Genomic DNA, 20,294 nt, shown 5'->3' with positions numbered 1-20,294 from the left:
AGAACAGCATTGCAAGACAACCACCTGTGAGTTGAAGGAGCAACCAGACAAGGAACCAGACAAAGAATATCAAGGAAAATGCCAAGCAAATATCTTCTTTTACCGTCATAAAAAAATGGAACACAGATAGGTGGTTATACTAGAAACGTTTTTTTAAAAGAAGTTTAAGCCTGCCTTTATGTTTTCAGATACCAGAGTTTGAATGTAATTTTTAACAGCTCTTTCTTATAATTTTTTGGGATGTATTCATTATTTGGTGTCCAGCTGACAGTTTTGTATGGACTCATTTTTCGCTGTTCCAAATTCATAACTTTTCAAAGGGAGCTAAAATGAGGGATGCTTAAAATAGTCACCTTTGCATTCATGGCTCCCACTGCTTTTGTGTTCTAGAGGTTTCAGCAGGACAAAAACAGGCTTTAAACTGATCAGTGGGGGTGCACATCAGTTTCAGTAATTACAATTACACTATACTAATGCAAGCTAAGGGACAATACAAAATTATTTTCAAAAGGTGTGGTTTTTTTCAGCACTTGATACACTTCTGAAGACGTGCTGTATTTCTCCATAGAAGGAAATCTGCTTTGATTTTCAGAAGTCTGTTCAAATACTTTCAGTATAAAAATAGTCCCTCACAACTGTTAAGCTGTGGGAATGCCATGAAGCTCCTACAGCTCGTTTCTAATTGGGGTACTGTTTTCCAGGGGTAAAGTTTGCAGTCCTAAAAGTTGAGGCTTTGACAATGTGAGATATAAAAGGCAGGTCATGGCAGGGCAGAGTTTATTGGAATAGATAAGATATTGATGGTGCCTGCTGTCACTCTTTGCAGAATTACTCCATCCTTTCCTATGGCAAAATGAACATCCTGGATTGTGGAAGCACTTGCACCCTGTTTCAGAGATAAGAATCCTAGGACAGGAGATGTTTAAGGGTTGGCAGTATGGTGTGTGCCCTGTGCCAGCCAGCTGGATCTACCTGCTCTTCACACAGTTACACTTCTTCTGGATTATTAGACTTATTAACTTTAGGTTATTAATTTATTATTCTGGATCTCTGATCTTCAAAAATCTCCTGTGGTCCCTGGTCCAGTTGTTTCCTTTCCTCTGAAATAGGAACTTTTTTTTTTAATGTAGACATTTTTTTTTCTTTTTTTTTTTTTTTTTTAATGTAATTGTAAATATAGTTACATGTCTTTAATGACCTCAAAACTATAACTTCCTCCACACACACACTGAAAGGAAAAGTTAAAATCCATCAAATAAAACAGACTCTAATTTGCTTGGAAAACTTTCCATGGTAAATATAAGCTGTTGCAATGCATTTCTTCATATGATGAGCTGCTTAAAATTTTACTGAAGTTCTAGGGAAAATGAAAGAACTTTGATCAAAAGATTTGTGTATTTAACGAGAATTTCAGTGTAAATATTCCTATCTGACAGATTTCTATTTGTTCACAAGTTGAAAATTCATTTGTGTTGTACCATGGATAGTAGATACTAAAAAAGAATTCTTACAGTTAATGTGGAAAAGTGAGAATTTAGCCAGTGCCTTTGTGGAATGGTTTTAAATGCTTACCATGGCTAAAATGTGCTTATTTTCTCTAAATTTAAAGACTGCTGACAAGAGTCAAACTGGAGTAAACTTAAACCATAGATAGGGTTTTTTTTTTTCTTATTTAAGAGGTGTATTTAATCTACAGGATAGTTGTAATACTTCTAGAAATATAGATGTATTTCTAGAATAGGATATAAGAGAAAGCTAACTAAATCCTCTCTTGATCTACATCCTCTGTGTTACATTTCTCTCAGACAATTTTATTTGGGCAGAGGTTAGATTGCAGTGTGATTCCAGGTATTCAAAACTGGGTTCTGTCTGTCTGCTGCTCTGAGGATACTTAATTGTTTCTATTTTTTTTAACAGCAACATGGATTTTTTTTTTTTTAAATGCTCTTGATTTCTAAATTACTCCAACTTGTTCTCGGTCAAATATGAAATAGCAGCATGAAAATAGAGAGCAAAAATAAATTTCAGAATACCCTGAATCTGGAGCTTTGGCACTTGGACATTTCTGATAAATTTCTTCTAAATCTGGCCAACTTCAAATTGAGCATCTTTTTAAAATGGAATCAGTAGGCTTCTTTACAGGAATGGAGACAAATAACCCTGTCAGGGGCAGGGGGTGCAGTTCTCACTGGCTATGCTATTTTAAGGGGGCTGTGCTTCTTAATTGAAGTTATAACCAATATTTTTTTTCTTACAGACACCAATACACAGCCAATAGCAGAGCCAATGATATTCATACATTTATTGTTGGCTGTGCTGCAGTTAGCCTCAATCCTTGCATATAAATTCTGTGTTAATACATCTGAGCTTTTGTGTAATATCTGTCTTTAATTATCTTTTTGAAAGGATCTCTTCATCTTTTTAATGTGACCACAGGACAGGAACTTACCAGAACCTGAGAATAAAGGCAGTGTTTCATCTCTTCGAGTAACAATAGAAAACCTTCAACGACTGGTAAAAATGCCTAATCTGTGTCCAAGCTGTTACAGGTTTAAGGATACATTTATAAAACATGAGTTTGTTGAATCCCTATGAAGATTCCAGAAACCCTTGAGGTCAGATAAGGGTCTTCACCTCAGTGTCCTGGCTTATTCTGTTAATTTTGTTTTAAATCAACCGGCCAGACTCCCAAGAACAGTTTGGGGTGGGGCTTTTTTTGTTTGTTGGGTTTTTTTTGCTGAGTAGAACCTCAATGCTTCTCTTTACTGACTGCCTCCAGTCAATAAAACAAAAAAAAATGGGAGAAATTTTCTGTGTGGAGACTCTCCCAGGTCATTAAATCTAGATAACCCTTGCCTGGATACAGCAAGTTACAAATCTTGGCCAGAGGGCTTTAGAAACAGCTGATGAGTGTGTCTGATGTCACCCAACATTTGAGGTAATTTGTGGCTTTTTTAGCCAAGGTACCACTCCTTCCTTGTCCCTGTTCAGGGTCCAAGTGCTCCCTTTGGAAGCTCACTCCAGGCTTGAAATTACAAAGCTCGTGGATTATAGGTATAAGCTGCAAAAACCTCCCTGGTAAATGTGCAGTTACAAGATTTGCAACGTTCTAGGCCATTTCAGTTGTTCTATTTGGAGCTGGGGCATCAATAATACATAGTTTCATTAAAAGACAATGTGCTTTAATGTCATTGCAGTGAGTTATTTTGGGCATTTCAAGTGACCCCATTTGAAACACAACAGATGAAAGTATGCACCTGTGTATTCAGTTGCAGAGTTTGCACCATGTATCTCATTGGGGTTTTTTTATAGATCTAAAAGTTTGATTATTTCTATTCTGAAATGCCAACATATGCATTTAGTATCCCAATAAAGCTCAACTGGAGCTGTAACATATGGGCCCCTCTTTTAGTTCCTGCCCCCTGGAAAGCCAAAACTAAACAAAAAAGACCAAGTCCTCCTTTGCTCTGATTTATTTGTGTTCCTTTTTTTTTTTTTTTTTTTTTTTAATTTTTTTTGAGATGATCTTGTTTGGAAACAGAAGGTTGGCACCTGAGAGAGGAAGCACGGGAGTGTGTGAAGCAGTGGGATGCCAGACAGGAGGGATGCTGCTCTCTCCTGTGCTTTGCAGAGCCCTTGCACATGCTGGAATATTGCTGGAATATTGCTGGAATATTGCTCCTCTATGGGCTCTGAGCAGCCCTGGAAATTGCTGCTAACTCTCCCCAATGGGACTTGTCGGATTTCTGGCTTCACAAACGGCTTTCCCTAAAGAAATGGTTCCTGGTGCTCATCTCTAGCCATGCTGGGAAAATTTTCTATTGCCACAGAAAATTGACAGCCCCTATAGCTGCCTGACCATTTGTTAGTGCTCTACTCACTGAGGGGTGGTGTGGAAAGCTTGCTGCAGACAGAAAATATTTCAGCAGCTGTTAAAAGATATCCCAGGCATTATTTTTTTCTTTTTCTTGAAATCAGGAACAGATTTACTGTCAGTGTCTGTGCGTCTCTGTCATTCAGGGGCTTTATGTCAGGCTTCTTTATATCACTGCCATGCTCAGTTTGCTGTGTATCACAGCTGGGTCACTGTGCTCTCCACAAGGGTAATGTTTTCAACATTTGAAAAGTTTTACTTTGTTTTTTTGTAGTGGGGTTATTTCACAGTTCAGGGTTGGGCAGTCCTGTGAGTTTGCCCAGTCTGGCCCATTTGTGGGACATGCCAGGGGAGGCCTGGCTGCTCTTTTGGTGCCAAAAGGGAATGTGAAAGGAATTAAAGCAGCAGGGAATCTGCAGCCTAAGGGAGGTTTAGGACTGGACTGTTTTCTTGTTCTTTGTTACTCCTGCTGAGCACCGTGGTACAATGGAAAATCAGTTTCAAATGAAAACAAGAAACAGGTAAGCAAAGGGAGTTAGGGGAGAACTGGTATTCCTTTTCAAGAACCACAAAAACAGGTTTTACAAACTTCTAAAACTGAAACATTGAAAAATGAATCACTTAATATAGAAAATCCCAACGTTGGAGATAATAATATTATTAATAATAACAACAACAATAATAAATAATAAAAAATTTTCTGTTAACATGTGGACAAACTGGAAAGAACTGTTTAGATTAAACTCAAAGGAAAACCTTTGCACAAAGTCCTGCAACTTTACTGTTTCTGTAGTAATAAATGAAGAATACATTCAACTGATACACACTGTTGTGGTTCACTGAAGTAAATGAAGTTATGGAAGTTTGCAACTGCTAAAGATTTGACCATTTGCCAAACATAAAAGCAAAATTAACTGGAAATCGACAAAATGGACAAGGAAAGACAATTATTCCTGGAAAGCTTTCCTGCTACCAATAGCAACATTTGATCCCTTACTGAATCTGCAAATATTTCTGTGTTACCTTGAGAGTTTTTTGTGGTTTCTTGGCCTGACAGTGATACCTCAGGCAGGGGCACAGCTGAAGACTTGATGTCTGACTCTAGAGCCCCATTCACTGAGTTCCCAGAGCTGAACCTCCCCAAGGACTGAAATCTCCTCGGAATCTCCTGCAATTCATTCTGCACAATGCTGCTGTGACACCTTTCAGGAAGGTGGAAAAAATGAACCCTCTTAGGGACTTCTTTAAAATTGGTCGTAAATTCTAATGAGATGAAGATTCAGGTTTGATGTATGTTAAATTTAGGTTTCACTTGGTAGATACATAACAGTGTAATGGTTCTGAGCAGAAATGAGGGGCTTTACTGTGCTGGTGCAATATAAACTGAGAAAATGAGCAGAAGAGTTTGTATAGATGATGTTGGAATGCTTTTGCCAATTACTTTGGGGTAGAAATATAGATCTAGAAGGATGACACTGGTGGATGGCTCTGTAGGTAAGGTGTCTGCCAGATTTGTGTTTGAGATACTGAATGTGTGGCAGCCATTTGTAGCTGCTGACTGCAGAAATTTCATGCTGTGCCTAAAAATTCTTAAATTTTGCTCTACTAGGATTCTGGGGAAGGGAGAAGGCACCTGAGGGAAGGTATGTGTACCTGTTGATCAGGGTCAGTAGCATTTTTAACAAGTATTAATATCATCACACCTGTCTGTTCTTTGTATTCAGTTGTTGTGAGGGATTTTTAGAGAATAACTGCTTATTTGTTTCTCTCCGTTTGGAACGGATTTATTTTGAAATATTTGTTGTAACATTAGTTTTAGATGTTTTACCAACACGAGGCAATGAAAACAGACTTTATTTCAGTCTCACTTCTGATTCAGCAGAACTTCCAGTTCCTCTTGCTCGTGACTGTACAACCTGCAAGATCTGCGTGGTAAGAGACAGAGACACAAGTCCACCACTTCCAGCAGCATTCAAACTGCCTGACTGATCTCTGCCGAGTGCAGGTCCTGTGCTTCTGAAGCCTTGGTATTTGATGTGCTGACATCCAAGCCTGTCTTTCAGAAAGACCAGTTTCAAAGCAAACATGATGCAGTGATTGTCCCATCTAGAGGAGCTGCCTAAAAATAGTTTTTCCCTTTCTGAGTAGGTAAGAGGAGATGTTTATGAGAGGTGGAGGAGCAGTTTTTGTGTACCATCTCTCATTTGCAGTCAGACTCATCCCCAAAATTTTTGTGTGAAAGACCTGGAGCCAGAGTTAATTTTCTGTCCTCTGTCTTGTCTCCTAGCTTTGTACAAAAAGGTGCCAGGGAACTCTCCCAACACGAGGAAGGAAATGAGAGTCCCAGGGTAACTGCAGAGTTCTCACCCTAGAACAGATTTCAGCTGGATTAAACCTGACAAAGGCTGCTGGCAGACTAGATGTCTGGAAAGAAAAAGTGGGACTATTTTGGGGTTAAGGCCCTAGTTTCATGATTTCTTTCTGAGGCACATGAAATTAATAAAACCCTTATTTTGCTGAGGGTAGAATGTGTGGGAAATAGCCTTTTTAAAAAAAATTGATTTGGAATAAAATCAAATTAAAAAAAAAAAAAAAAAGCCCTTTGAAAGGGGTGAAGGAGTTCCACCAAAACCTGACCTATAGGCTGGCAGACTTCACAAATTGATGTTGCTGTGCAGGTGGAGACAGTGGTAGATTTGTTGCTTACGCTGCTGGCTCTATTTTTAGTTTCTGATTGCTTGCAAGTTCTGTTTACAAATGTCAGGGAAATGCATTAGGATTATCTGCTTTACTGTAGAGGTAATAAAATGTTGTCCAATTTAGCCAATAAACCAGCTAAAAGCAGGCTTCCACCTCATGGCAGTGCAGCTGCTAAATGTGGCCTCACATTGGCTTTAAGCTGCCTGATCTGTTCTTTCCCCATGTCTTGTTTCCCACCATTGTTCTGGCTCAGTATGGAGATTAGGAATCTCTGGGGGTTTTTTATTCCCATCAGGGAGTCGCTGGAAATGCACTTTGAGGGAAGAGGGAAGGTGAGGGATCAGCAAAAGCTCCGTGGCCCATCCCTGCATCTCTCCTGGAGCCCAGCAGTGACACTGGAGACATAAGGACCACAATTATCCCTTTGCCCAGGGCTCTCAAATGCTGGGCTGCTAAGAAATGCTTCCCCAAGAGTCCTTCCAGTGCAGTGTCTGGAGTGGGAACCAGTGGTTTTTAGTGGATGTGGTTGGTCTGTTGCAGCCTCTCTTGGCGATACCCTGTAATCCAATATTAGAGCTGCTTTCACTGCCACAGAACCTGGATTTGTGGACAAACACCCTGTTTAAGCTGGGATGATTTACTGGGGAGCTTTATGACTGTACTTGCCAGCTAGAAGCATTAATGTGCTTAAGTCAGGGCTGAAGGTGCTTTAACGTTGTTATTTGACTCTGAAAGGAAAAGAAATGCATTGTTTATTCCATTAGAAAACCAGCATGTAAATAAATAATATAGAAATGCATCTTTCCAGTGCTTAAAAGGTCTTAATTACCTTTATTATGGCCTTCTACCACTAAAAGGTAGTGTTGCAGGATACCAGTCCTAGTTATATTCACTAATTAGCAAAAAGGTTTGAGCAGAACTGTGACACTGTTAGTCAATACTTGTTTTTCATTGCTGTTTTAGATAGCTCAGGACAAACAGATTGTGTGTTACTGCTGTGATAGAATACATAAAATAAAAATAGTTCTCATGCTGAATTCCCTGCGCTTTAAATACACCAAGTACATCCCCTTGAGCATCCTTGAGGTGTGGCTATCTGTATGCAGTTCATCACCAGAGAAATTACATATTCATTTTTAAAGGCACCATAAAATTAGTTTGTTTAAAGTCTGGGTCTGGTTTGGGAAAGAAACTGGCAATTCAGGAAAAAGCTGAGGAGTTAATTCCACTAGAGGGGTAAGCTGGAAATAGAAGTAGGAGTAGAAGTGTTGCTTTGAACTGCATCATATGGAAGCAGCAATGACAGGAACATTGCAAGTTTGTATGTACCTGTGAATCCCCATAATTTTTTTTGCAGTTTCTGCAGATTTTGAAACTGTGTGCCTCTAAGGAGGCAGACAATGAAAATTTGATAGGCAATATATTATTATGCACTGAAGTGTTGAAATTTGCAGATCACTGGCAGGTCTGATCAAGAAATATAGCTTCTTTTTTTTACCTAGGGAATGAAGTGTGGGAAATCATGGTTTAAAAATGAGAGGGAGATGTAAATCTACACTGTTTCAGTACTCTTCAACTTTGAGAGGATTGGAGTCTGGAGAGAGGAACCTTGATGACTTTTCTTTGTGTTTTGGCCAAATGTAGTGACAAAGTCCAAGTATTTGTGACCTCTGGCATGCTTGTGACCACACCTAGGTTTTAGATCCATAACAAAAGGGGTTTCTTTTTCCCAAGAATTTAGTTTCTGTTTACCCAGATAAGTGCCACAGAACTGCAGCTTGCTGTTACCGAAAAGAACAGTCAAATCATAGTGTTTCTGTTCTGCCAAGCTGCTCTAATGAACACTGAGAATTAGATACTGTGTTTGTCAGCCTAAGATTGACAAAGTCATTGATGAGTCTGGTTTTTTTTGTTTATTTGTTTTTTCTTCTACATAAATGTGTTCTTATTAAGTTAGCTGATATCTGTTCATATAAGAGTAGTCAAATCAATCATTTTAGGCTTTATTTCAAGCCCTCTTAATACTGGAGCTGGAGTTGTGTGAGTTCGTTCAGGGAGGAGAGGTTCAGATGGTCCTTCACAAAGCACAGCAAGGGGCTGGAGCTGCTCAGTCCTGAGAGCCTGGCTGGGTGAGGCTGGGAGCTGTATTTGATGGAGCCCCATCTCTGGGGCTGTTCAGCCTGGACAAAAGGAGACTCAGAGGTGACCTTATCACTCTCCACAACTCCCTGAAAGGTGCCTCTGCTCAGGTGGGGTTGGGCTCTTTCTCCAGGCAGCACCTGACAGAAGGAGAGGACACAGCCCCAAGCTGCACCAAGGGAAATACAGGTTGGATATTAGGGAGAAGGTTTTCCAGAAAGAGTGATTAAATACTGGAATGGTCTGCCCGGGGGAGTGGTGGAGTCACCGTCCCTGGATGTGTTTATAAAGACTGGATGTGGCACTGGGTGCCAGGGTTTAGTTGAGGTGTTAGGGCTGGGTTGGACTCCATGATCTTGGACATCTCTTCCAACCCAGTGATTCTGTGAATCTCCAGGAGACTCCTCTTCCAGTGCTGCCTGCTTCTTCCCTGGAATTCCTCTGGGCTGTTGAAGTATTTGTTCTGGCACAGGCCTTCCTAGAATTGGAAACTGAAGTGGTGAAATTAGGAATTGAGAAATAAAATTGTAAAAAATGTGGCTTTTTTCTAGGTATGAGCTCATTTTCAGTCTTGGTTATTTTTTGGAAGGTACGATGTGGTCAAAACCAAGGCTGGTCAAAACTTCCTGCTGATATTTTTGCATTGGAAGCCACTGAAATGATGGGATCTGAAGCATTTCTTGGGGCAGTGTGAGTTACCCTTGGGCTTTTTTCCAAAAAGATGGCACTCAAGAAGTCTCAATGGGCCTGTGTAATTTTCTGTCATCCAGTTCAGGTGGCCTGAACCTCCTGGCTGAATCAAGGAGCACTTTGAGACTGAGAGTTTGATATTGTGGTTTCGAAATGTTTTTGCTCAAATTTGCATTGAAAACTCAGCTTGTTTCATGAGCAGACTTTCTGAATGCTGCTCCATCTCCCCCATTACAATTTTTGGAGAAATCTCTTGAGTGTTCTAACCATTTCCTGTGGCACAAGGTCTTTTTGTAGACATTTTTTAAGTGTTGGGTCAGGTTGTTCTAGGAGGAATTGGGTGAAAGTAAATCCGTGTGTTAAAACTGGTTTTGTAGATCTTGAACAACAGAAAAATTAAAAAAAATGCAAAAGAAAGTTTAAAGTGATTCTAAATAATATTTTCTTTCCTTCAGCTGTCTCCGTAATGAGATACAGTGCATCATCCTTTGGATTTGCTGTAAGTAGACACAATTGAAATATTATCTACTCTTTTTTTCTTTTCCAAGGGCATTTTCTGAACATGAAATACTGCATTTTTTCTTATGGCAAATTCATGGAAAGTTTGCAAAAGTCAATAACGGATTAGAAAAAAACATTGTTAAAGTCAAGAATTGGAAAGGGTGGCAAAGATACTCTAATTATGCTTTTTCAGTTTCTGCCCATTAACTCCTATCCTGGAGTTAATGCCCATGCTTATACCTTATAGCTGATAAATATGATATGGTTTTGTTATACAAAACCTCTCAATTAAAACTCTTTTTTTTTGTTGAACTTGAGCCAAATTCTGAAGTTCCCTCCTGAACTGCTTCCATTGAAGCTGAGGGTAAGACTGCTGTTGCCTTTGGAATGACAGCTTCCCTCTCCAGTCCCTGCCATGACTTTCCAGATTAGTGGCAGAGCAAAAAATTCCTAACGACAAGCAATGACTCATACCAAATAATTTATCTTTAGCTTTCAATTTTGAAGGTCAGATTGACTCTGTAGGAAGTTTGACATGAGAGTTAAAGTTCTTACAGTGGGACAAGTCTGGTTTTCAGTGCTCCTGACACCACATCTGCATTAATTGGGAATACAAACATGGCAGTTTTGCTGATGATACAGAATAATAGATTCATATAGGATGAAATCTGAGTGGGATTTTGGAGAAAAAGTTAATATTTTCTTGGTTGGAAACAAAAGCTATTGCAGGAAATTAGTGACTACAGGAAAAAGGAATGCTTGACAGGCACTTTTCTACACTTATATCTTTACAGTCTGCATTAGAATCATACCAGTATTTTAACTCTTGGAGTGTTACTGTGGCAGACTGTGATGTTTGTTTTTTTCTTAAATTATTCACAAGTGATAGATTAAAAATTCAAAAATATTTAATCCCTTGATTGACTTTCTGAGCTTTGAGGTGTATGATTGTGCAATAATACCCGGCGAGAATGCGAAGATCAATTCAATAAACTCAAACCCTGATATTTCATTAAAGTGATTTATTTGAAGCTGCCTTGAGCCTGTGCAGCAGGTTGGTATATGCACTGCTCTTAGTGCAGGGCACATTTAATGGCCCACAAAACAATTGATTGTGTATCTCTTTCAGTTTGATGCCACCCTGGATGTTTTGTCCTCAGCCATAGTTTTGTGGCGTTACAGCAACGCAGCCGCGGTGCACTCTGCTCACAGGGAGTACATGTGAGTACACTTCATTTCTTCTGCCTCTGGCAGGGGCCTGCAGGGCCCTTGTTGTCAAGCTGGGAGGCTACAGATTCCAGAGCTTTGACAAAAAACTCTTTGTCATGTCAGCAAGTATTCTTTCCCTCTGCTCACTGCTTGCTCCCAAACACTCAGCCTCTCCTTAGGCAAACCTCCCTGTGATGGTGATTTTTAGTTTCTTTTTAGCCAGCATAACAAATGGTTGGGCCTTTGCAATTTGTTTGCCCTTGCAGCACCTGTATCAAATGAACTGTATTTGCAATCTGTAATAGATTTGTAAGTCTTTCATTTTGCATCTTACTGAATTATTCTTACTAGAGTATGTTTTTTGAAACTGATGCTTGTATTATATTTGCACTTCCCTTAACAAGTTTGAATATCAATCACTTTAATTTTTTAAGTGAGAGTATAACAGTGATGCATGTCTTCTTTATGTTTACTTTGCAAGCAGTTTTTTTTTCATATTTAATGCTTGCTGTATATATCCTATATATCCTATCCTATCCTAAAGTCTTTACATATGCAGTGCAGCATTGATCACAGTGGGAATTGTGTTCTGCATCATTTCTATGAGTGATTCATATGGTAGCTGAGAAGACCAGGTGGAGATTGACTCAACAATTTTTCCAACTAGTACATATAGAAGATTTAAAATTCCTACTCAAATTTTGGGCATTTAGGTGGAGAATTGCAGTACATTTGCCAGGTTTTGTTTTTTTCTCTGTACTGGCACTGCTGGCAGCATCCAACCTGACTGGAAAACAGTTCAACTGGAGGATCAGGTAGGGTTTGTGCTGAAATACCTCTAATGATGCCCCTTTAATAAAGGGCAGCTTGATGAAACTGAACATTGCATAACTGGTAAGATAAAAAAACAACCTACAGAAAACCAACAACAAAAATCCTGCAGCCTGGAGGGTCTCAATCACATCGTCACAATTTTTTCCTAAAAACTAAGAAGAAGTAAGCAGTATTTTTACATGCATTAACTCAGGCTCATGCAACAGCTTGCCAGGGCTGTGAGCTCCTTTCTGGCAGGGCTCCATACCGAACAGTTTGGAATAAGAGGGCATAAAAGACTGATGTGGCATTGATTCATAAAAACAAATGCAGAAAAATGTGATTAAAATTAGACTCCCTGCACAGATTTGGAGAATTTAACAGACATTTTCTTAGTATCTTGCTTTTGTGGGTGTCCGCAGTGATTCCTGTCAACATTCAATTAACATATTTTTGAAATCTCCTTCTGTTGAGCTTTTTCAAGTGAACCTTGTTAAGTATTTAAAAGAGAAAATAAATCCCAATACAAAAGAATACTCAACATATCCCTATGGCTAAGCCAGTAAAGTGAACAGGCAAAGTAGTAAACATTTTCCTGTTTTTTTATGCTCATTTTTAATTTGCTTTCATATAATCCCTCTGCTTTACATAAGGCTAAATTAAGTCAGTGAATTACTTGCCATGCCCATTAGCTGAAGATAGCTAAGGTTACAAGATGAGTTCAGAATCAAGTGAAAGAATATTCCCATATGCTGGGGTATGAATCACTGGATAGTCAGCCTGGTTATCCCTCTGTTTCCAGAGCTGACAGGAGAACCATCACAGTACTGACAGCAAAGAGATGGTGAGATGGTTGTGCTGCTAAAGGCAACTCTTACTGTGTCAGATTTTTGAGGGAGGCACATTTCTAATTTCCTGTTGTGTTTAATCAATCTCTAGCTTGAAATGCTGCATGTAATTGTTTTTCCTCCTGTACCCTGGGAAAATGTTGCAGTGACGTCTGCTGGCTGCTTGCTCAGTTTATGAATAATCTTTGTATCATATCTGCCTCTAACTCCACCTGGTCTGCCACAATCTTCATTTTCTGTGGGCCTTCTCCTGGACAGTGTGGTGCAAATTTGTGTGGGTGCTCAGGTTGTGCTGTGTGCTATTCCTGGTTTTGTGTGCCTGGCCATTTTCTGCCTCAGTGCAGGGGTTTACCAGAATAAGGTAGCTTCAGTTTAGTTCTTTATTTATAGGTCTGTCTTTTACTGACTTAATGTTGCATTTGTCTGTGTATCCTATATCTGAAAATTTCCTTAGATCCTTGGCAGAAGCCAAGTGGAATTGCCAATTATTTGCGTTTTGCAAATTTGTAAAACTTCCTGTTTTATGAACTTGACAGCAAGAGATTGATCCAAAATCCGTTAAAATCAGTGTAAATCCCCTCATGGAAAGGCAGTGTTAGATTCAGTCCCAGCTCTTGGACGTCACTGAGAGAGAACATAAAGATAGACTGAAAAACACACCCCCAGGAAAAGGCACAGGGAATGCAGCCTGACTCATGATGTGCTGTGAATTAAATACTGAGGATAGGATGGCAAGAGGTAGAAGAAATGCGTAGTCTTAGCTGAGCTGCAGCCATATGGCAGTTGGAGCTGCAGCACTGGATGGGCTGGCACTGAGAGCACAGAAGTGCTTGCTGTGCCAAGTTCTGCTGAGAGGAACCAAGGCACTTCCATTTGACTCCAGGGGAACTGGAGCGCTGAAACCATCATGCAAATGTGCCCTGCTGAGTTTAACTCCGTTTAACACGTTTCACTTCCATTAGATCATTTGATTTCTCTTGTTTTCTGGGATGAGATGAGGAAAGTACACTTTCAATGTTCATCCCTTCAGTTCATCCCTTCCCTTCCAGGGTGCCAACCACCCCACACAGCTCAGAGGAGCCTGAACCCTGGCAGTGGCACCAGCCCTGTAACCATTTGTTGGTTCTCCAGGTTCAGCCATCTCAAATCTCTTTGCCTTCACTGGGCGGATTGATGAGAAAACTCCTTTTGCTCCAGAGTCCTGCCCCTTCTAGGGCTCTGTGACCCTTCCTGCTGCTGCTCAGACTGCTCCTGGATGTACCACTGAATTAAAAGCCAAGGCTAAAACACTCACCAAGGTCAGGAATTAAACCACTGCAAGATTGCAGAGACACTGCTTGACTCTGCCTGCCTGCCTCATTAATGAAGGAGTATGTGGGAGTGGGATGAATATTTGATGTTTTTTGGAAGAGTCCTTGAAAGAATTGTAGGTCTTGAGGCAATGCAAGAGTTGGGAAGGACTGCAGATATCTGGGAAGAGAGTCAGAGTACATGCATAGTTCATGAGAGCTTGATCTGCTCAGTGTGATCTGTAGGTTGCAAATTAACATGCACGAAATGTAAAGGCGCTGAACAAGTCGTCAAAAAGCAATGATCAAGGAATTAAAGAAAGGAAAGAGTGCTGAAATAGCTGGAGAAATAACTGGAAATCTCCACTAAAGATGAAAATTTACAACTGAAGTTGACTGAGGAGTTTAAAATGTGCAAAGAAATGTGAATGGTCCCCCTGGCTGTTCTTCATAACCAGTTTACAAATGCCTTCAATATTCTGCCCTTTAGTAAACATTTAGCAACTTGGTGGCTTATTGGGTTGCTGAAGCAAAGGAAGAACTTTATTGGCAGTGGTTTGGCAACAGTGGTTTTTCATGAGCTCAAATAAACTCAGTAAATAACTGTAGTAGAAATTTCTTCATGGAAGGCTGGAAAAATATCTCATGAGATGTTGAACTGGCTATACAGCCAGAGGCAGCTTTTAGCCTCTGTAAAATTCAGGAATGAAGGACTTGGTTGGAGTGCAGGAGCTGTGTCTGAGGAGAAAGTGAGAAATAGCACCAAGAAAGGAAGGACTGGAAAAAGAGAATAACAAACTACATGCACAGAGCCTTGTGGGGAAGCTTTGAAAAGCAGAGCTTTTCCAGTACAGTTGGTTGGAAAGATCCTGCTTTTCTGTCCAATGCAGGACAGGATCCAGTATTTGCCTGTGCCTGTGGGATCCATGGATTCTGGGATTTTTGGCTACTGGCTTTTTTATTGCAAAACCCAACTCTGTACAGCATATTTAAGACAGTGACTCTTGACAGTTGCAGCTGGTGTTTGCTATATATTATTTTGTTGATGATATTAAGTTAAATTCTGTGTTTCCCAGGAACCAGTCTGTCAACATCTTTCTTAACCCAGTGCCAGGGTAAATAGGAAACCTGACTCATAATGAACATTCTGGATTATAGCAAGAGCAGAAAACACATATTTCTTACGTTTCTTTCGCTGTTTTGGTGTTGTGGTTTTGTTTGTTTATTTGCTTGGGTGTTTTGATTACGTATTTCAGACTCTGGCTGTGCATTCCTTAATTACCTAATATGAAAATTAAATTGTATCATGGACTAATCATTTTAAACACACTTGTGGTGCTCTATGTTGCCATAACATAATACATAATAAATGCAGATATGTCCTTTTTATTTTTTGTATTGGTGGAGCTGTTGAAACATGAGCAGTAATACCAAAATCAAAGGAATTAAAATCTACAGTGTGGTAGACACAGATGCAGATATCTGTCATTGCTCCACCTGCTTCTGAGAAAGATTTTTGCCAGAACAAAAGAGTCATTTTGCAATTAGATATTACCTAAGTGCTTTGTTATGTGCCTGTAGTTTAACTTTCATCTCTACACCTCAGCTGTGGCTGTGGATTTGATACCTTCAGGATGCTGAGCCCATTTGCCATGTGAAAAATGCCCGTCCTGGGGATTTGCTTCCTAAGAGGTTCCTAAATTATGGGGAGGAAGAACTGGTGTTCTCACCTGTTTGGACATTCAGAACACAACTGAAAGAGCTTAATCCAAGAATTTCTAATTGAGCTTCAGCTAAAAGCAATCTCTGAGAAAGATATTTGATTGCTCCTCATCAGAAATGAGAAATCACAGAAGAAAATGTGATGAGACCACAAGACAGTGAGAGCTACTTCTTCTGAAGTAATTGTAAACCTTTTTTCTCTCTTGCTCTTGTTCAGATGACACCACTTGGAGGATTTACCCTGGTATCTGGTTATGGGGAGCCTTGCAGAAGTTATACTGAATTTATGTGCATTGCAATTAGGCATATGGGGAATATGGGGATTGTGAGGTATCCTACTTTTGCACTCGAAGCTTGAAAGAATTAGAAGCCACCTTTTACGACTGTCATACTGCAAAGTTGGGTCTGGCTCTTCTCTCTTCCTCTGATGCAAAAGGAAAGCATATTGATCTATATGGTTTCAGGGCATATGTCTCTTGGTTCACAGAATTAAATAAAGCCACCCACATTTTCAGTATTTCTATTGTATTTAAATTTTCATGTGCGGATTGGCTGTGCCGTGCTGGTTAACCCAGCTAAATGAGCACTGTCTATTTAGGCAGTGTTGAATGAAAATAATCCTCTGGGTTCAGACCCAACATATCAGTCACATTGAAAAAAACTGTGGATAATTTTATCTATACCATACATACGAAAGAGACTCGAAGCACAGATGGCAAAATCGGCACCTACCCACAGTTCAGGGCAAACCTCTGTGGCTGGAGGCAAAGCTCTTTTGTGATGAGTGAATGGAATACCTAAGTGATCTGGAAAAATGTCAAATGCATGGAGCTGCAAGCAGCAAAAAGCTCAGAACCTGCCTCTGCAACTCACGTGTGGTCCTCAGCCATCAAGGGTTTGGCCTCACACTGCATTTTCCTGTCTCTCCTACAGAATGAGGCACAGTGGGGAGTTTTCAAAGGGAGTGCTCACCTGTGCTTCAGTATCTGCTTTATAGGAGGAGAAGTATAGTTTCTTCTTGGCCACACTGAAAATTTCTAAACCATTCTTTCTTCTGAAATATTTGGACAAAATTCTACATCCAGGTACAGTGCTAGAGACAAGTTTCAGAGGTGCTTGGTTAGGCTGACTTAATAAACATCATAATTTCTCCATAAATTCTTTATCCCACATTCAGACAACAGTAAACCAGTCACAAACTTTTCTCTTACCCAGGCAGAAATGCTTGTATGCCTACGGTTGTGTGCACACCCCAAAAAAATCATTGCAGATATAAGTTATATTAAATATGAAATAGAAAATGTATATATTTATATAGTCTAAAATCTGTTTCAAAAACTGTGGCATCTGTAGACTTGGCAATGATTTTACTGGAGCTATGAAAGCCTTTCCTTTTACTTAACTGGTAGTTGATTAAGCAGGATTTGTGTGTATTTGCCTAGTATTTACACATAGGCATATGTGTATAAAATCAGTAATATGATGTTTCCTGTGCTGGAATTTGATGATCACCATAAAAAAGAATATTATAGAGGTTCTCAAAAAGGCTTTAATTCCCAGGTTCAGGGGAATGGCAGAGTCTCTGATCATCTGCTGCAAGTGGAGGAGCAGTGCTGGAGCCAGGAGATTGTAAGGCAGGTGTACTCCAAGTGCAGCTGCAGGGTCTGTGCAGACCTTGGAACTAGAAAAATAGGTCATGAGAGTTTTCAAACTTCCCCCCAGTTGTAGAAATGTCTGTTAGCTTTTTCTGTCAGATATTCCATACCTGGAGCATCAAATTATTTATGGAGCTGTTGCCCCAGTTCAGCTGCATGATGTTAAGTATGTAAATACCGTGTTCTGCAGCAACTAGTGGAAATCCTGAGGGATAATAAAAGTTTTAGAAGGCCTGTAACACTTTCAGCACGAAATGGTTTCCCAGCAGAGCTGATTTGAGGCTCAGACATAGACAGCTTTTCCCCTCCGTATCTTTTAAGAAGCTAGACCATGTGATATCACAACACACTTTTCTAACACAGTAATTGAAAAATTGACTTTCAGTGGTCATTTGGACTATTACTTGTATTCTCTTTATTGCGTAACCTAGTCTGGGCTTATGTTTTTGTACGGTGAGAAAAAAGAAGTATCTGTAATGATGCTGATCTGGATCCTGGCAGTTGGGGGTGGATTATGGAACATGTGTGATGAACAGCAAGCCCACTCCATTCCTTTTAAAGTGCCTCTTAAACTGACTCTATTCCCTCCTCAGCCAGCAGCAGGCAGGTGTAGATACTCTGAACAGCTGTGATTCTGTACAGTTTGGTGTCCAAAACGTCTTCAGGAACACCTGATAACAGCTAAGCTACACCAGTAGCTGATAAAGCTGCCTAATTGGACACAAGGAAGCTTTAGATTGGCAGTAGAGCATGACAAATAGGCAGGAATCTCAAGACTGAGGCTGATACTGCATTTTTCGACTGTGTATTACCATAATATGTCACAGTGGCTAGTTCTTTAATGAGTTGAAGAGGCAGATGTTAGATGACAGAGTTCTGGATGTCGCCCTCATGAAAAATGTGGCTACAGTGGTCTCAGCAATGTTGCAGAAGAGCAGCAAACGTTAGTGAAGAGCTGCACTGTAATTTTATGCCTGTGTTTAGAGTACAGAGCAGCAGAGCTGTGGCACAGTGTGCTGTGTGCTGGACAGGCCCTTCCTGCCACAGAGGCACAGTCCCCACAAGGGAGCTGTTGCTGTCACCTGTCCCTGCTGTGTCTGGCAGTGTTCAGGGGTGCTGGTGCTGTGCTGACAGACATCCCCAGCACAGCTGCCTGGGGCCCCCCTCTGCTTCTCCACACACCCTTCTTTCCTGGCAGGAGTGCTCCTTGCCCAGTTCCTCCTGTTCCTCACTTGTGTGACAGCAGATTTTCTCTACCGTGCTTCTCATCATCTCCATCGGGCAGACCCCACTGGTTTGCCACCAGAAATCCCTCTTTTGGTGACCAAATTTGAACCTTTTCCTCCCAAATTCTTATCCTTTGGATGCCAACATTCAGTTTTGACTGCACTAGAGAAATCCTGGGCTGGCTGTAAATGGCATTTTACAGTACTGTAAGTTGGCTGTGAGAGCTGCCATAGCACCACTGTGAAATGAAAGCATGCCATACTTAGTTTGAACGGGATGAGAGCCTCCTGTCTAGAGGAAATATGGTGCAGGTTATTGCAAATTCCAAGTTATTAATGAAGGAATAGTCACAGAATGTAATTTGTGTTTGGTTTTGGGAAGGAAGAATGAAAACCAGCGTACCAGCAAAGCAAAGAGATGGTAAAGGGTTCCTCTCATGTAATTAAACATAGAAGACAGTTGAGAAAAAAGAACAGATACAGAATTAGAAAGTGAATGAATACTTCATGCTCAAAAAATATTTTCCCAACTTCTGACAGCAAAAACCTCCTGGACAATTGCCTTCCTTGTTACACCATGTGACTTCCCCTGAATGGTTCTGTTCATGATATTCACTCTGTCAGCCACTAAGACTAAAATCCCTTCTAATCACAGGGAAACAGGATTTAACACTTTTACAGTTTTTATTAAAATAATTAATTTTATCCTTTTTTTCTTACTTAAACTGTAGAGGGTTTTTTGGTGGGTTTACTCAGAGATTAAATTCTGTATCCATCATAAAACTGATTTTCTCAGCTTTGCTGAAGAAGCTCACATTACTCCTGGGCTTGGAGCTCATATTGTTCTTATTGGCCTGCAGCTCATTTTAATGTGAAGTTACAGTTCCTTGCAAAGTAATATTTTCCACCACTTCAGTGGTGAAAACAGCCTGCAGAGATTTTTAACATTTCCTTTTCTGTGAGCTATTAGGAGTCATTAGTACTGAAAGATCTTGACAGAGCCTGCAAAGTTGAAGATTTTGTGAATAAAAATTAATAGGATCACAGGACAATGCAGGTTGAAAGGGGCCTCAGGGGGTCTCTGGCACAGAGCAGAGTGAGCTGTGACATCAGAATAGGTCACTCACACCTTCATCCAGTCAGGTCTCCAAAACTTCCACGGATGGAGCCTCCATAGGCTCTCCGGGAAACTGTTCCACCATCAATCCATGGTGGAAATCTCATTTCCCTTACGAAAATATAATGTGGTAAGATTTTTAACAATCAAGGAAATGCAGAATTAAAATAGAGTGAACCAGCTCTTGCAGGACAACCAGAATATATGTAGAAATTAAAGTATTGTCTTTTATTTACAGCATCTTGTCTGCCAGAGAATTGGGTGAGGAACTGAAGCTTGTTTAGATGGCAGCTTTGCAAATGTGAGAGTAGAGCTTCTATCTCAAGAATATGAATACAAATCCTAGTGGTTTATACAATGATTTTTTTTTCCTGTTCTTTTTGTCATATTTACTCCTGTAGCTCAGCTTAAATGATCAAAATATTTTCTATGAATAAGGCAAGTAATCTTGATACCAGAAAGGAAATTTTTGCAGTGAGAACAATCAATCACTGGAACAACTTTCTCAGGG

General features: G+C 40.1%; 1 protein-coding gene across 1 annotated transcript in view; it reads left to right on the top strand.

The window, feature by feature from the left end:
* TMEM163 (transmembrane protein 163) overlaps window positions 1–20,294 on the top strand; it is an 87,944-nt gene that overhangs the window by 43,537 nt on the left and 24,113 nt on the right. Inside the window, exons 3-4 of the mRNA XM_066323337.1 lie at window positions 9,859–9,902; window positions 11,034–11,125. Of these exons, the coding sequence (XP_066179434.1) occupies window positions 9,859–9,902; window positions 11,034–11,125 (136 nt within the window). The remainder of the gene's footprint in view (window positions 1–9,858; window positions 9,903–11,033; window positions 11,126–20,294) is intronic.

Source organism: Sylvia atricapilla, chromosome 7 (assembly GCF_009819655.1).
Source record: "Sylvia atricapilla isolate bSylAtr1 chromosome 7, bSylAtr1.pri, whole genome shotgun sequence".
Lineage (NCBI taxonomy): Eukaryota > Metazoa > Chordata > Aves > Passeriformes > Sylviidae > Sylvia > Sylvia atricapilla.
The sequence above is the reverse complement of the archived record's forward strand: the minus strand, read 5'-3'. Positions and strand labels throughout refer to the sequence as shown.